The 22,761-nt window shown below is 49.3% G+C and overlaps 1 protein-coding gene across 2 annotated transcripts in view; it reads right to left on the minus strand.

Moving 5' to 3' along the window:
• LOC120760055 (rho GTPase-activating protein 39-like) overlaps nt 1-22,761 on the minus strand; it is a 57,750-nt gene that overhangs the window by 20,521 nt on the left and 14,468 nt on the right. For both annotated transcript variants that reach the window (XM_040079963.2, XM_040079964.2), the window contains exon 2: nt 7,866-8,264. In XM_040079963.2, coding sequence (XP_039935897.1) covers nt 7,866-8,264 — 399 coding nt within the window. The remainder of the gene's footprint in view (nt 1-7,865; nt 8,265-22,761) is intronic.

Raw genomic sequence — 22,761 nt, forward strand, 5'->3', positions numbered from 1 at the left:
ACTTGAATCTGATTCAATATTGTGCCCTACCTCCATGTATCTGCTACCAGCCATCACTGGGTAAGACCTGAGGGCGTACTGCATGTGCCCTGTCTGAGACAGGAGATGTTCCCCTAACACCTTCATAGCTATTTTGCTCTGTTTTCACCTTGACCTTGCTCCCCGCTCCACACTGCTGACCTGTCCTCTATGGCCTCTGTGCTGGCAGACACACCCACCTCTGCTGCATGTCCAGAGCTGCCTCCCACCAATGTTAGGCTCTCTTGTGCCTTCACTGCCAAACCCCAAGATATATGGACACCCCAGCCTCTTGCTCTCTGCTCCTACTCTCCAGAGCCCTTTCACCTGGCCAGGTGCCAGCCTCCTCCTTCAGCAAGGCTTCCCTGGGGTATCCTGCCAGTGCATCTGTACACCCCTGCTCTCCCCACACTGTTAGCCCAACAGGACACACCAGTCCCACTGTGGGTCTTCTATTTCACCTGGTGCACTCAAGTCACTCCCCATCCCCCGCCCCCTCTGTTCCACCTCTTTCCAACCACTGCCCTCCTAAAGGGGTGCCATGCTCCATCCCCACCCACTGCTTACTGTATTTTTGGCAAAACATGCTCTCTGTTGGCAATGTGTCGCTTTGAATCCCACCTTAACACAATGGCACTGGGAGTGGCACAGACGAGGCTGGCACTGCCCTACCATGGGCGCAATGCCTGACCCCTGGCCAGGGTCCAAAGGCCTCACCACACTCTGATGGCACTTGCTGCATCTCTGCTTTTGCGGGGTTGGCCCCTTTCCTGCAACAGAGACTCTTGTGCAACTATCTAGGTGTGACCAGAGAAGACTGAGAAAGGGCTGTCTTCCTCTGCTCGGGGATCTCCTAAGTGTCTCCCACCGAGGCACCAAGGATTTTTTTTTAAGGAAGCTCCTGACACTACTTCAGGATGGTGATGCAACTGCCATGAGGAAGGCCTGTCTCCCAGCCTCCACCTTCCTTCTCTTAACAGTGCTGCACCCCGTGCTGACCTAAGCCCTGTGCCAAGAGCAGCCTGGGAAACACTGACAAATTTGAGATTGGCTTCTCTCCATCTGCCCAAGCTACCATCAAGCACAGCTCCTGCTCTCCCACTCCTGTTTAGCCCTCAGTGGTTCATCCTCCACATGCTTCTTCCTGGGGCAAGATGTCTCAGGGCAATGCAGGGGTCAAGCACCAACAGTGTCAAGTGAGGACGCACACAGGAAACCACCAGAGGTAACAGCAGGATGAGGGTGGCATTCATGAGGACAACCACCTCCACAACCCACCAGGTACTCCTCCTTGGGGGACACAAGGCCTGCTCCTTGCATCAGTGCATCTCTCCTGTGCACAACCAAGCTCCAGTCTCAATCCCAAGCTCTGCTGGAGACCTGGCTCTTCCTCGAAGAGGCTGGACTAACAGGAAGAACCAGAACAGCAACACTTGGTAGGCTTTTAAATGAGGATTTCTGACACCCCCGGTGGCTCATTTCATGGCACAGAAGAGAGACTGGCAAAAAGCAAACAGGACAGAACCGTCTACAGGCTCCTGACTCAGCAGGCAGGCCGCAAGTGAGTGACTGGGACATATTTTAGCATCATTGCATCCGGACCAGCACTACCCAGTTGTTGAGTTGCAAGGTAGCAAAGAAGCCATCCCTCACCTTGGGCCTGCCCAGGACAGGACAGGAAGACATGCTGGGCCTTTAGCACAGACTTGGCAGCATGGCTGGGACATGATGGAGAGCAACAGGAGCTCTGCACTGGCACAGGGCTCTCTCTGCACCTGCCCTGAGCCCAGCTGGCATGAGAGCAAGACAAGTTGAACAGACAACCAGAGCAAGGCAATGAAGTGGTTCTGCCACAAGCAGCAAGCCTCCCTACAGCAGGATTTTGGCACTTGCAGTCTGTGCCCAAAGACGTTCCCTCCTTCAGGCTTAGGTCAACGTGCACACTGGGACCCAGCCTGCTCTGGACCGCTGCAAACCTCTCCAGTGGGCAGAGGTCAGCACCAAGGGCACCCACTGACACTGCTTCTTTTTGAGGAAAACATGGGATTGCCACAGCTAGGCTGACATGGACAGTGGTAAGAGGCAAAGCACCTAGATGCCCTGCAGGGACCAGAAGAAACTGGGAAGCTGTGCCACTCCAATGTCACTGAGGGCCACCATGCTCCCCCACCCAGGAATGTGATGGTGAAGGGAAACTTCTAAATGCGTGCTGTACCCCACTCCACCCATCAGTCTCACTATGGACACACCATGCCAATTCCAGCCTCTTTGGCTGCCAGAGATGAGAGGAAAGCAGCACCATCACAGAAAAGACAAGGCTCACTGGAAAAGGCCATTTCCACAGCCATGAATGATCTCTTGGGGCCATGTCCGGATACAGCTTCCTTCAACTCCATCCCCAGGCTGCTGGAAAGACCAAGCAGAGGAGAACAGGGACTTCCTGACTTCCCAGCATGAAGATTCAGTCTGGTCCTTCTGAATGGCCAAAGCTGTGACAGAAAACAAAGCCAGTGGTGGAGAAGTGTCCCTATGCAGCCTCTCAGCCAAGCTCTTCAGCTACCAGCAGCAAAGACCCTGACGAATCCCTGGAGATCGTTCCTGTGAGGAACATTTTCAAGTAGCTCCAATATAAAGGCCTCAACTTGACACTGATTTTCCCAGCCTGCACCTAGCTCCAGCAGGCCCAGCATACCTAGCAGCTCTTCTCAGGCTCCGGATTTCCACAGTTAGTTTTTCTCCCTCCCAGAAGCCTGGAGAAAAGGCCCTGCACCTTAGCTCTGCCCTTTCTAGTAGTTGTTTTCCTGGTGCTGTGACAAAGGTGAATGAACAGGGATGTTTGTATTCCAGCAGCACTGCTACTCTGCCCCCAATGGAGGCAGGGATACAACCTGTCCAAACTGAAACTCTGCAGACTTGTGCAAAGGACACTGTGTTTGCATATCCTACCCCAAGGCTAACGGCACAAGAAAGAAAAAAACTGCATTAAGGATTCTGCTGGACTTTCTTGCTTGATTATGAAAACTTACAATGGAATTACTTATGCTGTGCCTTGAGAGACATGAGCCCACAACGAGATAAGTCAGACGTGGAAGAGGCACAGGTATTCTTACAGCCACCTTCTCATCACACATTCCCTCCCACTCCTCTTCCAGCATATATTCCTGGCACTCTAAGACCAAGCCCCTGCTCCATCCCAGTCAAGGATGCTGAGCTGTGAGAAAGGTGGGTGAAGGCCGCACAACTTGCTGCCATGCAGAAAGAGCCCTCACCTTCCTCTTCTGGGGGACAGAATGTTCCTAGGGAAGGTGGCTTTCTTCTGGAGGATTTTAAGATATCTTGTTATTACAAACAGAACCTCAGAAAAAGCACTCTGAAACTCCCATTGATGATCCTAGGAGAAACGGGAAAGGAGTAAAGGGGCTGGTCTGCATGGACAGTAGGGCTGGGGACAGCAGAGCCTGCTCACAGTCCTCACCTGCAGTGTGCTGAAATGCTGCAGACCAGCACACGGGCTCCCAGAAAGACTACCTTCTTCACGCCTTGGCCCTCCACTAAGCCCTTTCTCACCCATTACCTTGGAGCTCCAGCAAATTGCACAGCTGCAGTGTCTCAGAGTACATTTCCAAAATGCTGCATTCAGTCCCAGGCTGGTCTCACAGTCCCCAAGGGAACATGTCCATTCTTTGCAGAGCTTTCCAGTGTGCGAAAGGGTAATTTGGCCATCATTTCCCCTGAAGAGAATCCACCTTGCTTCCTAATAAGATTGCAAGAGCTCAGGAAGAGTCTGGAGCTGTGAGACAAGTGCTGTTTGCTGTCCTTGCCCAGCAAGGAAGAAGTAGAGTCAGCACTGGGCTGGGAAATCCCAGGAAACACAACTGAAAAACAACACGGGAGCAAGAGCATGGGCAGAGGAGCTTCCACAGGAGGCTCCAGAGATGGTCAATGGCAGCAGTCTTACCCCACTGCAAGAAGCTGCCATTTCCCTAGGGGGTTTGACCCTCCTGTGCTGCCAGGGGAGGCCAAAGGCCGATCTTAAGAGAAGGTTCTCCAAGCCACTGCGAGAGTACGAGATCTGGAAGAGCAGCAGCAAGCTGTGAGGGAAATGTGGCATGGGTATGGAGACAGAGGGAACAGGCAGCAAGGTTTGGGAGGCTTTTCTGTTCTTCTCAAGGCTGCTGAGGGTTTGGCAGCACTGAGATGTGACAGGGGGGCACAACAAATTCAGCACTGCTGATGGAAGGCACAAGAGAGAAAAGGTGATAAAAAACAGTTTAGCAAAAGAAAAAAACCTCAACCAAGAAGTATGACTAAAAAAAGAATAAAATCCCTTCCCCCAGATCTCTGTGGCATGAGCTTGCAGGAGGCCCCTTTTGGGGACTACACTGGTCTCTGCTGGCCTCCCCATCTATCACAGGATGACAAACATGACGGAAAGAAAACCACTATTTTTTAAGCTGGCATTAAGAGACAAAAGCAAAATTGTCTTGGGTGCAGGTAGCTATAAAATGTCAAATGCTACCAACAGCACTCAATGTGTTCACCCACTGTTTATGCAGCTGCATCTCTCCTGAGCAGAGGAGGACATACTTGAGGATGTCTTTGGAGAACAACACAGACAACAGAGCTGAAAATTTCAGTGTACTCATGCTGTTAGTATACCAGACATCCCAGCAATGCCATTAGATCCCACCTGAGACCTTTTGCTTCTGGCTCAGCTCTTTGCTCCCTGTTTTAAAAGCTAGCAAAAGGCAAGAAATCTCTCCTTGGGTGTCAGTTTCAAATAGGGAAATCAAACTCTGCATTATAACCAGTTACACAACCCTTGCTCACACAGCAGAGAGGACACATGATAGATGTGCAAGGAAACAGTGCCCAGTCTCCTGCTTCCAAGAAAGAACATTTCACAGACAAATACTTTCAGCTTACTGGTATGAGCCTTGTAATCTGTAAGAGCCTTGCATATCCAAGTGGCCAGTTAGCTCCCAAGCAAGCTGCCTGTCATGCCTTTCTCAGCACTTGCCCTTCAATTCATTGCAGGCTCAAGGCGCCCCAAGATTGCTGCAGAAACCTGAGCTAGGGATGGAAAAAAGGAGGACTCCTTCCCACTTCCCCTCCTTGCAGGAGAATCAGCAGTGATGGTAATGCTGCCCTAGCAAACAAGGAAAGGTACAGCAAACTCCTGCCCACATTGCATCACCCCCCTTCCTCCAATAGGAGGGGATCTGTGTGGGGTCTTCCCTACTGAGAGGGCTAAACAACTGAGGGATGTGTCAAAACAGGTATCGCTTTTCCCTAGAGGCACACCAGCTCCCCAGACAAAGGCAGAGGAGGCCATGTTCCCTCCTGAGAGACTGAGTCAGTGTCCTGGTTGCAGCCAGGGCCAGAGCTTAGCGCTGCTATTGTTCTATATCATGCACATCATGGCTGGGGCCATGGTTTCAGGAGAGAATGCCAGGCATCCACCTGAAGCGTGCCATTTTACCTCTCTCTCCAGCGGAAGGACTGTCGGCATCAACCCCTGCGGGACTTGGTCCCTTTGCTCCTCCGCCAGTTCCCCTCCTGTTTTCTCAGGACACAACTACAGAACGTGATGTTGAAAGGGACAGCAGTGAAAACACAAATTAATCGCGGTGCTGCACCAATAGCACTGGTGAGGTGGCCGCTGGCAGGGAACAGTCCAGCAGTGGGAGTGACCCCAACCCCACTGAGCCCATCAAGCCAAGCAGAAAGGAGCCCTACCAAACTGAGCCGAAAGGAGCACATTTGAGCAGGACAAAAAAGCAGCAGAGACCTGCAGGCTTGACCTCTAGTGCAGCAGAGTGGTAGAAATGGTGGCATAGGAAGCTGTGCAGAACCGAGCCCAGTGGAGCAGCTGCGTGACCCTCCTTGGATGATCCAGCTTTCAGGGGGGTTGTCACTGGTTTTTGTGGTTTCTGGCTGGGAGTAGCAAACATTAGTCACAGAAGTTCTCCCACCATCGTGCCTTTGCTCCCAGTGGCGGCATGGGCAGCACACGAATGGCCACCACATTGCCTTTGTCTGGGAAAGCCATGCAGATGCAGCTTACAAGGAGCATCTGACATCTCGGTTTTGTTCCCAATGGTGAACAATTTTTATGGGCAAAACACCTCCTCTTTTTGTATACTATTGCTATTAACACTGCTGTTATTATTCTGCGTCTTATTAAACTGCTTTGTGCTTTCAGTAAATTGTTAATTCAACCCATCACCTCTGCTTTTGTCTCTCCCTTATCGGAAACAGCAAGTGGAAGGGGAAGCTTACTTGAGGTTTAATTTCAGCTGGTGTTAAAACCAGCGCAGTAAGGAATACTTTGGACTCTGTGAAGCTCAGGATATCTTACACCCTATCAGGGCTCTTACACTCACTTCTCTGGAAATATGTAATGTAGTTTTGATGGTGCCCATCCCAGCTGCCCTGGAGTGCCAGGCTGTAGACAGACAGGGAAGGGAAGTCACCTGTCTCACATCAAATCCCATGTGCCTGTGGCTCAACTGTGGTCCCTGGGGGTTACCTGAGGGAACTGAGAATTACTCAGGTACAGCTTAAGACATTTACTGGATTTCTCCTGGCAGGGCAGGTATCATTCTCTGAATGGATATGAAGCTTAGAGGGTCTGCCTCTTGGGCAGGAGGCAGAGAGAGAGCATCACATGCACCAGTAAAGTGTTGGGCTCCTTCTGGTGCACTTTATGTGAATCACCAGTGTCTTGCAGCCATTAAAATCTGCACTGAATACAGGAGTGTCTTGCAGGGAGCAGCAGACATGTGATAAGCCTCATTTCAGGGTGCATATGCTTTTCAAAACTGCCATCCTATGTGGTTTTCATTAACTTGGCATTTTTTTCCATCCTTGCTGGCACCAGGCATACAGAGAGGCAGCCTTGATCCAAAAACCAAGGTGCTAGCACTTGCTGCACTGCCCAGAACCTGGACAAGGCATCTCAGCATAGATGGCAGGAGAGTCAGGCCCACCCAAGCACTGCTCTAGCCCTTAGGTCAGTTCTCAGTATGACCCATCTTTGCTTGCTGCACAGCCTCTCCAGCTGCCAGTACCACATCCTCCAGGGCAGGATGATGCCCAGACAGAGCAGGAGAGTGGCAGAGCAGCCCCAGACAGTATCCCAGGCAGAGGGGCCAACTCGACACAGACTGGGGAAGGAATATTTTTGTGCAACTGAAGCTGAAATCATGGTTTCAATACAATAAAAAATCCCTGATTGCTGTCAGACTAGTTGGAGGGAAAAAAAATCTCTTAGTCAAACAAAATAGCATCTTATTATTGGTCTTTTATTTCAGGCTTGATGTGACCAAATAACTCCGCCTAGGAGCTCTGTCCCTGCAGCTCCAACTCCTGCTATGGCTGAAGTTGCAAGACATCAGCAGCTGAGCCAGTGGGAATGGAAGGAGACAGACCAGACGGGTTCACCCCCACCCCAAAGCAGCCTGACCCCTTGCACAGGAGCTATGCCATCCCAACGATTCCTGTTGCAAGTTTTTGAGAGAGTTCTCATTACTGCAAGACACTCCTGCCTGTCCCCTCTACTTCTGTTTTAGCACCCCAAACGATTATCTTTTGATGTGTATTTTTATGGTGTCTTGCACAAAGATGGCCTGGCCCACGCTGGGGACATTCAGGCAGTGGTGAAAGCAGACAGCTGTCCTCCAAGAAGAGGAAGGCACATTGCATGATTGGGGGCCTGGCAGCACTTCACCCCAATGCTGCGCCCTCCTGGGGCAGCACAGTTCTCAACCTGCCTGACAGGGCCTGCCTGGCAGCTAAATTCACCCATTAGATATAAACAGAGAAGGCTGAAGTTCTCCCCCTACCTGGCAGAATCTTTCCTCTTCTCCACCACACTGTCCCACTTGCCATTCTCCACCTCCTGCAGGACGGCCACTTGGATGGGGGTGCTTCTGCCACCACTGCCAGTGCTGCCTCGGTGCTCCTGGCCACAGCAGTCAGGCTGGGAGCTGCCCTTCATGGCCTGGAGCTGTGCCAAGGGCACAATGTCACAGCCCTGGGGTCGGTGCCACACTGTTTGCTGCGTGATGGCATTGTAGTAGTAGAAGCGGCTGTTGTTCTGGTCGAAGAGTTCCCACCACTGCTTCTGGTCTGACTGGCGCACCTTCAGGTTGGGAGGAGGCTCCCAGCTGCACTCCCCAGTGGTCAGGTTCACATACATCCGCTCCTGGGAGCGGGGCTCGATGATCTCCACCCAGTCCGAGCTGCAGGGACACAAGAGCCTCATTAGTCTGGGCCAGAGGCCCAAAGCAAACAGGCTGTCTAAAGAATCCTATAGAGCTGCTTGCTGCCACTGGGCCAGGCAGCCTGCTTGCAGACCAAAGTATTGCTTGGGGCTATTCCGCAATCTAATGGTCTTAGGAGAAGCCAGGGCAAGGGTTTGAGATGGGGCTGAGAAAAAAGATCTGTTCTTTGGCAGGGGGAAGGGGAGGTCACCCCCATCAGCCTGCCACCCTCACTCCCCACTCACCAGCCCAGGACTAACCCACAGGGCTGGTGAGCACTGTCTGCTGATGTTGGGATGATCACATCAAGGGCTGGCCCACTTAGGAGTGCCAGTGCCTGGGAGATATGCAGTGGACTTGACTTTCAGAAGTAGGAAGTACCTGCAGAGCAGGATCTGCTCCTTTTGAGAGCTGCATTTTCCACCTGGGGAGACCAAAGCCCAGGCTCCAAACAATGCGGGCAGCCTACTCCACGTGAGCACCTGCCTCAAGGCAGGCAGTGCTGTAAGGACTAGTTTTCAGGCAGACCAGCACAGTGGTTTTAATGCAGAGGTGTTGGGCTGCACAACCATCATATGTGGCACATCAACCTTATCACTGACACACCAACCCTAAAGAGCTGGCCTGAGGAGCTCAGCAAAGCCAAAGCCTCCCCAATGTAGTAGCCCAAACCATTTTGGATAGCTCAGGTAAACGGAGAAAGGGAGTGCAAATCCAGCAAGGTTTCCCTCCACAAAGGAGAGATGCTGCCTAAAGTGATCCTGAACCCAGCTGTAGTCTCAGCATGCTGGAAAGTAACAGCATGAGGGGGTGTTACTCAGCTCCTGCTCCCACCCCCCAAAGCCTGGCCTCCATCCCAATGTTGGTGGAGGCTGCAGAAAGGAGGCCGTAGTTAACCAAAGCTACTTTTGTTAATAAAAGCCACATGAAGAGGACAGGTCCAAGGCCCCCTTGAAACCTGGTCCTGCCCAGGGGCTCACTCTGACACTACCTCCAGCTGCTCTCCAGCAAGGGCATGACAGCAGAAGCAGGAGAAGGGAGATCCCACCACATGCCTCTCACACCCTCAGCTGCCAGCCTGCAGCTCCCCAGAAGGGTCAAGAGTGATGGCAACAGCACTGCAGTGTCTGAAATGGCAGCCCGGGCTCCTGTGCCCAGCCCTGCTGGTATGGTCATGGGAGAGGAGGTAGTTCCTGGCAGGGCAGCCCAGTCTTTGGCTCTGCCCTGGCTTTCTGAGGAAGGTCAGCATGCCTCCTATCACCAGGCAAGTCTAGGTGAGGATTTAGTTGCCCAGTGCACCTGCCTGCTAGGAAAACTGTGGGTTTGATTGACAGCAATCAATGCTGAGCAGTCTGGCATGCACCCATAAAAAGCAGACCATTCCTCAACTCTCTGAGGATTCAAAATTGATAGGTACAACGTCAATTCAACACAAAATAAACATGAACTGTCTCTGAAAAGGTGCAATTCCCCAGCCACAGTACCAGGCATGGACACTCTGCAGTGCTGATGTCCATGCATTCTCATGGAGGGCCAATGGTCAGGCTACCACAGACAGGCTGGCTGGGAGAGCTGGTCTGGGTGAAGGCCACTTCTTTCTTGTCACAGGTCAGTTTTAAGGCAGAAGTGCTCACCCCCCCCCCCAGATCACCACCATTACAACTGTTCACACTGACCAAGAAAGAGCTGGGAACACAGCACACCACCTTTGCCCATGGCACCAGTTCCTGCTGGTTTCCCACCATCACCAGACAAGGCACTGCCAAGAGTGTGCTTGCAAATAGATCCCACTTGGAAAACCCTGTGTTCAGAAAACATCTGGTTTGTGGTTTGCTGCTTTTGGATCAAAACAACATAGGCTCCTCTATTTAATTTAAGGTGCAACACAACAGCCATACCAGCACCCCATGCCATGGCTCAGGTTGGGAACTGCAGAACCAGCCCTGTTCTTCCCTTGTAGTTGCAGTGTCAAACTGCAAGCAAGCACAAAAACATACATGGAGATGAAACCAGGAGAAAGACCGGAGTTCTGGAGGATTTGTCTGGCAAGGAAGAAAAAATACAAAACACTTTGCAGGACCCTGAGTGATTGAGAGTCACTTGAGCCACCAGCCTTCATGTTCAGGTGCGCACTGTGTTCGATCTGTTTTGCTAGCAAATGGGTTAGCAAAGCTTTGGAATACCAATGGTTGTACTCACACTGCTGCTCCTTGGCAGAGAGGAGAGGTCAGCTATTTTCTGTTAATTGCAAGCTATTGAAAATAAATTTTTCTCATAGCAGTTGACCATAACCCAGTGTATGCTGCTAACTACAGCTTTCCATTTTAACAAGCTTACATTTATCTTTGTCTGCAAAGACATTTAAGTGGATGACTTGGGGGAATGACCTCCTTGCCCCCCTTAAAATCAAGGGGCTGAGGATGACTGAGGTGGAATTTAAGAAGGTAAAAAAATCTGCACATTGAAATACTAAAGAGTTTGGTAGAATCACACTCATGTAAAGAAAGAAGAGGAAAAGCAAGGAGCACATTCCTGGAGCAGGGCCAGCCCCAGGCTGTCACACAAACTTCAAACACAACATCAGGAACTCTGGAAAGACATGATAAACCCAGCATTGCAGAGATAAGGCTGTAACTTGGACACGCAAAAAACCCCCCATTCATATTCCACTTTACAAGGTTAAAGAATTTTCCTGGGGATGGTTTAAATAATGCTTTTCCCTGTCCTTTCAGCTCCAAGTGCCAAGGGATGCAGCAGCCACAGAGTGTGCGCCCACTCCCACTAGCACTGCAGCGCCTGCTCCCACTAGCAGGATCACAGCAGTGATTTTGGTTCATCTCAGTTCCTGGGACTCAGGGTCCCCAAAACAGGAGTTGTCTGCAGGCCCCATCTGCAGTCCCAGACTAAAGCCCTCCACTGCCTGAGCACGAGATAGGCAGCCTGCTGGCATCACAATGTGTCTTGGTTTTGAAAGACAGTTGTCTGCTAAGGAAAGCTAGAGCCTCCCTTGGAATGGAGAATGGCACAGGGAATCCCTCCAAATTATTATAACTTTGCAATTAGGGGCTTTCAGGCAAAGATATGGGAATCGGAGTAACAGCTCTTTACTAGGAATATTAAAAAAAAAAAAAAAAAAGGAAAATACAAATGTAGTAGTACAATACAAAAGTAGGAAAATACAAACGTAGAAGTACAAAAAAACAAGTAAGGAAGTGAACAAAAATCCTGGAAAAACCCTAACAGAGTCAGGGATACAACCTGGCACCCTGGTGGTCAGGGTGTTGGAAGCAGTCCAAATAAATCCTCCCGGTGTAACAGGTACGGTTCTGTGGAGTAGAGATGGTCCTGTAGAAAGCCCAGTGGTGATGAGATGGGTCCGGTCTTCCTCCGGACATCCAGTGGAAAAACCAGATCCCTTGTGTCCTTCAGTCCCAGTTTTTATCTAGCTGGGAACAGTTGGCTCCTCCCCCACAGTGTGGAGCATCTCCCAATAGGATGATGGAATGTGTCACCTCATTGGTGGGCCCTAATGGCCCATTATCAGAAGATGTCCCCCTGGAGGATGGGGGGGTGGTGAAAGGGTTAACAAACACTGCCCCACCTGGGTTTAATGGCTGGGCCATTGTCAGAAGGCATCGCTACCCTCTCCCCTGGAGTTACAAGAGGAGGACAAAACATCTCCCAAAAAACAGCTTTCAACAGATGAAACAGAATACACATTTTCAGGTTACATAATCCAAGACACAATGGCTCCGGGAACTAACACAGTCACCAGAGCCTGCGCAGAGGGATTTCAACAAAATCTCCACTCGCTTCCAAAAGCAACCCACATTCCCAATGTGCAATCTCCTGTATTGTCAGAAATTCCAGGAGCTTCCTGCATGTCCTAATACTTTCCAGACCTCATAGGTGGGAAACAGGGCACTGCTCCAGCTGCTCACTCCAGCAAGCAAAGCCCCCCCAGCTGTGAAGGCTTGTGCCTTGAGCATGCTGATGTTTTGGAGGAGTGGCAAGGCCATGGCAGGGGTCAGCCCCCAAGCAGCAGGGTGCTGTGAACAGGATGGTGCACCAGGCATGCAAAAAGCAGGGCGAAGCTTTTTGTGCATAATCACATCTTGTGTAGGTAGATAGGTTTGGTCCCATCCAAAGGCTTTGCCTCACAAACGGGCAGCTGGCTTTTTTATGAAGTGTTGTAATAGACAGTACAGGTACAAGCCAAGCTGCTGCGCTCTGTCAGGCCTGAAGGACACAGGGGATGGACATGTACAGATTTTACTCCTTCAAAACTAGCTTGAGTTCCTCCTGGACGCCACTCCTATTTGGCAGAGTCTCAGAATAAAAAATAATAGCAGTACTTTTTAAGAAACAGTATTTCATCCTGAAAGGGCATCTGCAAGCATCTCCTGACTAGTGCTTTCTCACAAAGACTGTAAATGCTTAGTAGGAGGTCTAGGAAGGATTTTTTTTTTTTTTTTAACTACAGAGAATTGAGCAGGACCAGAAATGGAAAGGACCAGCTACAGGAGAAAAGTTGCTTGCAGGAAGAGCTGAGGAACCCCAAGAAGGCAAATAGCCACTCCCTCAAAGGAGAGGTAATTTTCCTGCCACCATCACCAAGTCACCAAGTGACAACACAACCCAGGCAGCCAAGTACAGTCCAGGGACACCACAGGTTCTTTTCAAGGCTGTAAAAAGGTAAGAATAGTAGAGATGTTTTCTTATCTGGAGCTGTCAGCTCAAGATCAGCTTGATGTGATCTCCAGCCCCACCTGTGGAAGCTGCTCAGTACCAGATTGAGGAGGCAAACATCCACCAAGGGAAAGAGAGCACCAAGGATACCCATGGTGCTATCAACTACTTCAAGGAGCTTCACACCAGGCTGTCAACAAACCCGTCTGCATGGCTACAGGGAGACCTCTTATGACTTGGTCTCCCATTTCACTTCCATGCTCTGTAATTTTTGGATTTCTGTGCTTCAAGCCAAGATCCAACCTCCTTCCCTCACTTTCCTTCTTTGGGATGAGTCCTGCAGAGAGTCGGGATTAAGGCCTTCTTGGCCAAACATGGCTCCATACCAAGTGGGATTTTTCAAGACTAATGCCCTCAATGGAGACTTGCAGCATACTCAAAGCCAGCCCCAAGACAAAGATGCCAGCTGTTGCCATCATCAGAGATCATCCAGCTGAGGATGTGCCAGTGCCAAAACTAAGTGCCTTGTTAACAGGTCCTCCTTGGGGACGAGGAATGCAGTTTGGCCATCACACATAGAGTGAAGTACAATTCCCAGAGACCTGCCACGGTGTGCCACCAGCCAAAGGCAGGGAAGTGTGTGCGGGGCTACTTGCTGTAGCAAACAATTGGGGTGATGGTGATTGGCATCTGAAATTATCTGCCCCACAGAGATGAGCTCAAATCCTCTTTCATTTGCTGTTAACAGAGCATAGGACAAAGGATCCATGAAAAGGAGCAGAAACAGTTGTACGGAGAATGATACATTCACCATCCTGACTCCTCCAAAAGGAGGCCCCTGAAGCAGACCATGGCAAACCCGTTCAGGAATGGGGAGTGGGTACCATCCCAGAGGCTCCACTGCTGCTGACACTGCTGCTTCTCTGTGGGTCCAGGCTCCTGGATGAGTGAAGAACAGCCTGGGCTGTGTTCAAGAAATCAAACATCACCACAGATTTTTTTTTAAGACAATCACAGTGAAGGCTTGCCCCTTCACCTTCGGCACAACAGGCAAAGCCACCTCAGAAAAATTCACCTAGTACAGACACTGAGAAACCAAGTGCAACCTCCAGGTGGCTCTGATTCACTGGGATTTCCATACCAAAGCCAGGACAAGCCTGTAAAATCTCCATCCTGGAGCTGCAGTGAGCTTCCAGAAGGTCTCTAGCATTGGCTCCTTCTGGTAATCCTCCTTCAGCTGAGTTAGACAATTGAGGCTTTATTCACTGCTTTCTCTTAGCTGAGTCCAGAAAAGCTGTAATTTACATTCTAGGACAAAAAAAGTACCCCAACCAAACATCTCCCTTCTACACACACATATATACATACATATATATATAATTAACCTCTTTTGAATACACATGCCTCCTTCTAACAAAAATTATAGAGGAACTAAAATAAATATAACGTCAGCCTGCTCATAAAAATGCTGCTCCTGAAAATAAGCATTATGCAAACAAACCAACCTCTGCTTTGCCAGAGGCAGACCACACTGTGAAAATCCAGAACAAATGCTGATTGCTCAAAGTCTGAACATATATGCTTAGCTCCAACAAGAGCAGAACGGGGGGGGGGGCTCTGAAAGCAGAGCCCAGTCTGGCAACACATTGCATCAAGAAGAAAGAATAACACCATAGTTTGGGTGGGTTAAGGGTACAAGAGAGCCCGGAAAAGGTCTTATCACAAAAAGAATCTCACTACTTTGGTGTTTTTAATTAAAAACAAACAAACAAACAAATGTGTTCCCCCTCCAACAACCCCCCGAGCACAACCAAAGCCCCAAGCTAGGCAGCATTTTCAAATATGAAGATGTCAGGTGGGAAGCCTGGTGGTTTTCTGGTTGCTTGGACTCTGTCGGCACTTGCCTCTCTCATGGCTTTCCCAAACTTTCCCCCAGCCCAGGTACCAGCATTGCTGGCTCCATCTTGCTGCTGTTAGCCTCTCGATTCATCCCAAATCCAGAGGAGAACAGACAGCAAAGGGGTAGCTCATTCTACAGAAGTGAGTTAGGGCAACACCAAAATCACCAGCAAATCCCCCCAAGATTCTGTCTCAAAGAGAAAGAAGTAAGAAACAAGGACTTTTAGGACACAGGTGAGATGTCCTGGGGTCTCTACAAAAGGAGAGAAGAGGGGCATAAGGAAGGACATAACAAGCCACGCCTCAATGATAATCAGCTTAAAATAAAGTCCAGAACAGTCTCAAAGGTATAAGGCCCGACAGCCCAAGACCAGTACCTGAGCCTTGGGTGGGATGGATCGTCCTAGGGTGACTTTATGATGCTTGTATCCCCAGTCGTCTGTTCTGTTTACATTGGCTATTATGTTCTGTACCTTTAAGACTGGTTCTGAGAGCAAGGTGGGGAGAAAGAGAAGCAGGCACTCTGTTTTCAGAAACAGCATTCACTCCTACACATTCTGCTCCTGGACTGTATTTGTCTGCAGCATGGACAGACAGCAGGACAGCTTTTAGATAGTTTTTAGCTAGCTGAGGCAGAGAAGTTCCCTGGACTGCTTTTTTTCCCTTTTTCTTGGGACTGTTTAAACCTGATCTGGACTGAAAATCCAGAAGAGCACTGGGAGCTTGCATCTGTGGCCCACAGGGCCCAGGATGGCATTTTCCAGTGCTGGAGGGACTGGTAAGAGACTGAGCGAGCCGAGCTACACTTTACGACGGACTTTCTGGGTTTACTATCTCTTCAGACAGCAAGAGGTTTTATCGTTTCATATTCTTTTTGTTTTGTGTGCTTGTGGATACTTTGATTGTTAAATAAATAGTTTTTTCCACTTTTCTCCAAGGAAATCTTTCCCCAAACCACTTGGGGGAGGGGCTACTTGAATTTGCAATTCTGCAGGGACCCCATTCAGAGGTTCCTCCCAAATTTGCCCTAAACCAGGACATGGATACACAGGCATCTTAGAGCCCTGTATGTCAGCAGGGAGAAGGGAGGGCAGCACAGACCCTCCCACACCAACCTTCATGTTTCTCCATCATCCACTCTGCACTAAGTGTTGTGCACCAGGCTTGGACTGATTTGGGTCCTGAAATCACTCCCTGGAGCCACACAGGGAACACCCCAAGGGGACAGGAAGACAGAAGGGCTTGAAGTGCTGCTCATGCTCACCCCATCTTTCACCCCCACTTCACAGAATGGGGAATCTGCAAACAGGGAAGACCAAGGGACAGAAAACATCCCTGTTTTCAAGGCTTTGAGACAAAATACAAAGCACTTGCTGGACAGGCACTCTGAGCAGGAGGTCGCGTACTGGAGAAAGGCATGAAGAGACTGCTCAAACCAACACTAAAGAAAACTGCACCTGAGGGCAGGAGGAGCAGTAAAATCCACTCCCGTTAAAAAAATCTTGGCAATGTAGACTGAGCACAGCTCTTCACCAGAGGACTACGATAACCAAGGCTCCTGCTGCAGCTCCTCTGTCAGAGACACAGAGAGCTACCTGCCACTTCCTCGGAGGCCTTCTCTCTGTCTCCACATTGTCATTGAGGGTGAGCATCTTGGGCTGTGTTATGTCTGGAGACCAACTGTGGCCACTGCAGCCTCAGCAGAAGGCAAAAGACATGTCAAAAAGCATTCAGCATCAAGAAATTTACAGGTGCTTCCCTCTACTCTTTGCAATGACCCACAGGCTGGCCAGGGACCACACCTGGCAGGCAGCCTCTCCTGCCTATCTGTCTCAGCCAGACCATGGGTTTCACATGCTAAGGAGCAAAATCATCCATGGAGCTTAAGCCCCAGGTCACAGCAGAAAAGTGAGCTAGCTTCCTTGGACCACAGGACCTGCCTTGACACCCTGTCCAGTCCCCAAGCTGCTGTCACGGCATACCATGGATTGCTCCTGCCACACAGCTGGAGTTTTCATTTTGCAGGTCAGAGCACAAGCCCAAAACTCCAGTACTTAAACAGCCTCCCCAAAGCTCTGGTTTGTCCCAGATGCAGTGGCACCTCCTAAGCTCAATGAAAGCTTCAGCAGAGTTATTTTTCCTTTTAAGGGGCTGAACATTTAAGAACAAGTTGCAGAAGGAAAAAAAAAAGCCTGTCAGTTTTTCATCTCCTCTCCTTACAAAATATGCTGCATGCATCCACAGCTGCATCCAAATCACAGCTGCTGGAAGGCAGGCAGCTGTGGGGGCAAGCTCAGTGCCAGGAGGACAGTCCCTGCCCAGTGGACACAAGGTGCCCTGGCAGGGAGCTAAGACACGGCACAGCTCAGTGCTGGCCTCCCACCTCCACAGCCTTAGGCTGCACCAATCCCCAGGACACGTGGCTGCAGCAGCTGAGCTAGCTGAGATGGATAATACCTTAGCCCAGGTACCCTATGCAGAAACCATAAACCTGAGACAATGGGAGGCGGGATGTGGGAATTAGGGTGCTGATGGCATCATTCCAAAATAGGTCATGTCTCTGGTTCTAGGTCTCTGCTGTTTCGGGAACTATGACATATAAAGTCAAGCCCCTACCTCCCATTTGGGATTGGACCCTTGCCCCCAGATAACTTTATACATTGTTAAGTTAGCCACGTCCCTGGGTCTTTGGATGCTGCCTCCCAAACCATGCTGTCACTGCATCTGTGATCGGACCACCATTAAAGTTCTACTTTTGGGCACTCCATCATTCCTGTCCTGTTCATTTTTGCCATGCTCTGCTGGACTGGGCCCAGAATCACACTGCCAGCTGTGATATGTGGTCAGGTCTGTCGCTGGACTGGGACCAGGATTGGGACCAATACTAACACCACTGCACTTGACAGTGACTGCATCCCACCTCAACATGCACATAACTAGACTCTGCCCCCAATAGACAGGATTTACCTGGGAATACTTAAATTTTGTCAATATCCTAGAGAAGAAATATTTCACAATTGCTTAGGTGAAGGCATTACAGGACAACCTGCCAGTTCAGCAACAAATTATGACCTTGGCTGGGATGCATCCTGCCTACCTTCCACCTCTGGTGCTCCCCCATGGCAGCATGTTGGGCTCAGCCCTAAGGAGGCAGGCTGATGCCTTCCCACCGCCCCCATGGCAATGTCCCTAGTTTCAGGGAGGATTTGTGCAGCCACACTGCAAGCATGGCTCAGTGAGCATCACCATGGTCATCCCACCTGTACGGGGTCCCACCAAAGGGGGCAGGACTCATGCAAGGTCACCACCAGATACACCAGCCACATCCTTCCAGGAGTGTAAATCTCTGCAGGCAGGTAGCCAAGGTCATAGATCTACTTTATCCACGTCTTCTTGGGACACACGAAGCTAAGACAAATGATGTCACCTGAAGCAGACTCGAGCTTCATCCTCTTCTGAGAGTGTGTGCAGGCACCAAGTACAGGATCTGCCCACAATGGCACTCAAAGCAGCTAAGAGCCTTCCAGCATGGATGAAACTCTAAAATCAAGCCTTGGCTGTTTCTGATTTTTTTAAGAGGGAGGCATACAAGCAAAAGGAAAGGAGGGAGATGGAACCCCTGAGTCTCCTGTCTTGTGAATGTGCTCCAGCACCTCTTAGCACTACCTGCTGATTGAAACCCTGGTCAGTGACTACAAAGTTGAACAGACCTGTAAGATCCCCACACCTCAACAGAAGTAAACTGGACCTAAGCAGGATGACATTTCCCAATGCCAACAAAGTTGCACCATAGGTGAAGAGAATCATGCTCTTAAGCTGCAAGAGTGAGGTGAAGAAGTTGTACGTGCCAAAATGACATAGGGCAAGAGCCCAGAGCCCAGGAGAAGCAGCATATGTCAAGTGCTCTCCCTGGGCCAAAGCAAGTAATGTCACATCAATGGTATCCCTGCTATTTCAAGGACCCAGCAGCACCTGCTGCCCTTTCATCCTACTATTACTGACAAAGGTCTTGATTTATCGAGCTTGCTGCCCAGCTGCTTCAGGACTGAGATTTACTCTTCTTACCACCTCCTATGTCACCACTACCGATTTCAGGGAATCCTCCCAGCATTGCCATGAAGCCCTTGCAGCCAGAGGCTCAGCACAGCAGCTGCTGCTTCAGACAGCTCACCAAGGAAAGCAGTCTGGGAATAGGAGGCTCCACAATTAGAAGCTGTTTTACAAAAGCCGTATCACCACATAAACCCAGCAATTACTCCATAACCTTGGGAGCAACCCACAACCTGCACACTGTGCAAGGAGCAGGACCCAGCAGTGACTGATCTTTGTCATTTCTGTACATGAATCATCCTGGGCTCAGTGACACAATGCCAGGCACCACACAGAAATAAACACACTGCAGTGCAGCATAGTTTCCCCGTACAGGAGGAAAACAACCTTTTCTGTGTCATCTTCACTGAAGGGAAAAGAGAGCCCATAGCAGCCGGAACAGAAAAAAGCAAATAGCCAACTCCCAAAGCTCGTTTGCATCATACACAGGGATGATTTTTTTGCTGCAAAGGCAACATTGAGCGATGACAAGAAAATATTTACAGAGATTTCTGAACAGTGTGAGAAGGTGATGAGGGGAAAGACAGGAACAGAAAAGAGACTTCCAGAACCAGCAAAAGGAAACCCATCAGCCAGGTCCTCAGGACTGAATGGCCACCATAGTGAGAGCATGCAGCAGGGGACTTAAGGACTTCTCAAGACACCCACCGCTGACCTAAAATAACTCCACCAGACCATCAAAAAAACCCATTATAACCTTAGCTTTTCTAAAGGCAGGTCATGAGCTGGCAGTGGTCAGAAACAGGAGCAGACTAAGACTAATTACAGGATGGAGAACCTGCACCGCCAAGCCATGCATAACTGGACAGTGGTGACCCCAGGTGCCAGCAGAGGATGCCCTATGAACAGCCAGATCAGAAACAGAAAGCACAATGCTTTCAAGCACCACTCAGCAAAGCTACCTATCTGAGGTAGGTACATTCCTAGACATGATTAGCAAAGTAATGGCCATCTCTCTGTGTTCATTTAAAGGGCTGCCAGTCACTTATGAGCTGAAAAACAGGGTCCCTTGAAAACTCATGCACAACATAGCCACAGCAGGAGACCAAGTCATTTCTCAGATAGCAGAGTCCGCAAAACACTGTAGGCTAAAAGCATGAAAAAAATATAACTGTGTTTCATCACAACTTTTTTAGGATGATTCATTCTTCAGCAAATCTCTCATCTGCAGCTGTCTCTGCCAACTCGGTTGAAAAAACCATGAAGGAACAAATGCAGTGAAGCTCTTGAAAGTATTAGCTGTCCAAGCTTGTTATGTGTGAGTCAAGTTACTTACTACAACGCCAGGCTGGCAGAGGAATTTAGTTGCAAGTCAAAGGCAAAGAATTGGAGCAGGTTGGCAGCAAGTCAAAGGAATAATCATCTGCAAACAAACAACTCTCTCCCATACTGCGAGCTGCCATCAGGAAGCTCATCCCAACAGGACTCTGTGCAGAGGAGTGTGCAGTGTCATCATCTTCTCCAGCCCAAAGCACACCAGTTTCCTTTGGCAAAGATGGAGAAGTAGTAGGCAAATAGCTGAAAAACTCAGGCACAAAGTTCATAAACTCATTATAAAACAATAAGTAAGAAAATATCTCCTGGAAAAGAGGTCCTTCCATTTGTTTTGCCTACAGGAATTGCTAAATGACAAGCACATCAGACACAACAGTCAGGACACTGCAAAGCCAATGCACTGGATGCACAGCATTGGTCCCTCCTGCAGTCCCAGAACCTCCTCTCCCGCACGCTTGCCCCACAGGGAAGCAAATGGGTCCTCCCTGCTCTATACACAGCTCCAGCTCTGGAAAGTTCACCTACACCTGAGTAAATTGTCAGTTCGGGATGAAAAACAGCTCATGTTTGACTATTGTTTTTATTCTGGTGTAATAAACCATGAAAAAAGCTTCCTCCAAAAGGAAAGGCATGTTTAATTGTTGCCCCAAACTGACATTCTTTTCCTGACTCTACAACATTACAGTGTGAGTAGGAGTCACATCTGGTGAGCTGTATTTCAGCCTCTGCTTTGTCTGCTACCCACTTGCACCAGCAAGACCAGCAGTGACTACAGAAACACTTTGAACTCCAAGTAAACCAAAGTACGAGTAATGTATAGTTCCAGTTCTTTGTCATTAACAAGTTCTGGCTTGATTTAATGAGAAACCAAGACTTAAGTGCTTGACCTTGCCTTAAAATGAAGTCACAGTTTTTTTAAAACAGAACATCTCTTCAGCCTTGCAGATGTAAGACATCACAAAACAAAGCACAGTTAAAGCCCCAAATTTGCCTTTGCTCTCACCACATAACAGAAACAAAGGTGGGATTAATCAGGGAAGACCTCATTGTGATCTTCAACACACTTGAGAGAGGAAGTGGAGGGGCAGGTACCAATCTCTTCTCTCCTGCGACCAGACTTGAGGAAACAGCATGAAGCTGAGTCAGAGGAGGTTTAGATTGGATATCAGGAAAAACTTTTTCAGCCAATGGGTGGCCAAGCGCTGGAACAGGCTCCCCAGGGTACCAGTCACAGCACCAAGCCTGTCTGAGCTCAAGAAGCATTTGGACAATGCTCTCAGCCACAGGGTGGGATAACCAGGGCGTCCTACGCAGGGCCAGGAGGTGGACTCAGCAATCCTGATGGGTCCCATCCAACTCAGCATATTCTGTGATTCCCAAGAGTCCACCAGAAGGCAGTCTGTGGCAAATAACTGTGTCAATCACCAAAGCCTCTCAAAAAGGGTCTCAGTCTTCCAAGATGCCCAGGAAAAAACAGCTGGGCTGCAGAAGGAGGTAGTCCTGCATAGCATATGCTGTCTCCCCATGAAGACTCAGCCCTTGGCAGCGCCTCTGGAGGTACTACCTTGAACAGACCCTCCCAAGAAATGGGGAGGGCAGTAATAAAAGGATACAGTCACTCACTGTGGACATCACAATTACTCCTTGTTTTGAACAAACCTTTTGCAGGGCATATGCTCATTTCTTCTGCCTCCCCAAGGAGGTTAGTAGGATAAAGAATTCTCTGTTTTCACTATGTCTTTTTCTCTCAGTTAATGACAGTAGGCTATCAATCCAGCAGGTCAGGGAGATCAGGGAAAGTGCAATAGCAAAGACAGCGACATCCAAAGCTGCAAGTTTCAAGACTGCCAAAAAAACTTTCAAGTTGGTGAGGAAAGGGAGGGAGGTTTGTAGTTAATAGCTACACTTCAGCAGAAGAAAAGCGAACTCCCTGAATGAGAGGAGACTGGTCTGGCAAAACAACTCCTTCCTCAGGAGGGATGAAACTGGAGAACTGCAGCTGTGACTTGAGTACACCCAGAAGCAGAGCTGGGGATAGACTCATGACCGTAGTTCAAACCCACTGCAGGCCTTTAGAGATGCTCAGGCTCAAGTGGAACCACCATCTTAAGAAAAAGCCCAGGTCTCACCTTTTCCACTGCTCTTTAAAAGGTGCCAGAACCCTGGTGATGGTATTTTTGACACAGTTCCAACTCAAAGCAGATTCATACAGGCATGCTAATGCACTCTGGGGTTTTAAACACAGATAAACTCGACTAGTACCAAGAATAGTTGAGCTGCAATTTTAAATACTCAGGGTTTATCTTGTTTAAATAACCAGGAGATAAGTAAAGAAATCATAGAAAAGAAAAGGCAATTAAAAAAAAATGAGACTTGACTTTCTCATAAAGGGCACAAAAGAAACATCTCAGCTCAGTGGGTGGCTGCAGAGCTGGCAGCACTCAACAGGATCTCCAGAACAAAAAAATACAGGATATCCGCAGTGTCACTTCTCCCCACAATT

Source organism: Hirundo rustica, chromosome 16, assembly GCF_015227805.2.
Source record: "Hirundo rustica isolate bHirRus1 chromosome 16, bHirRus1.pri.v3, whole genome shotgun sequence".
NCBI classification, from domain to species: Eukaryota; Metazoa; Chordata; class Aves; order Passeriformes; family Hirundinidae; genus Hirundo; species Hirundo rustica.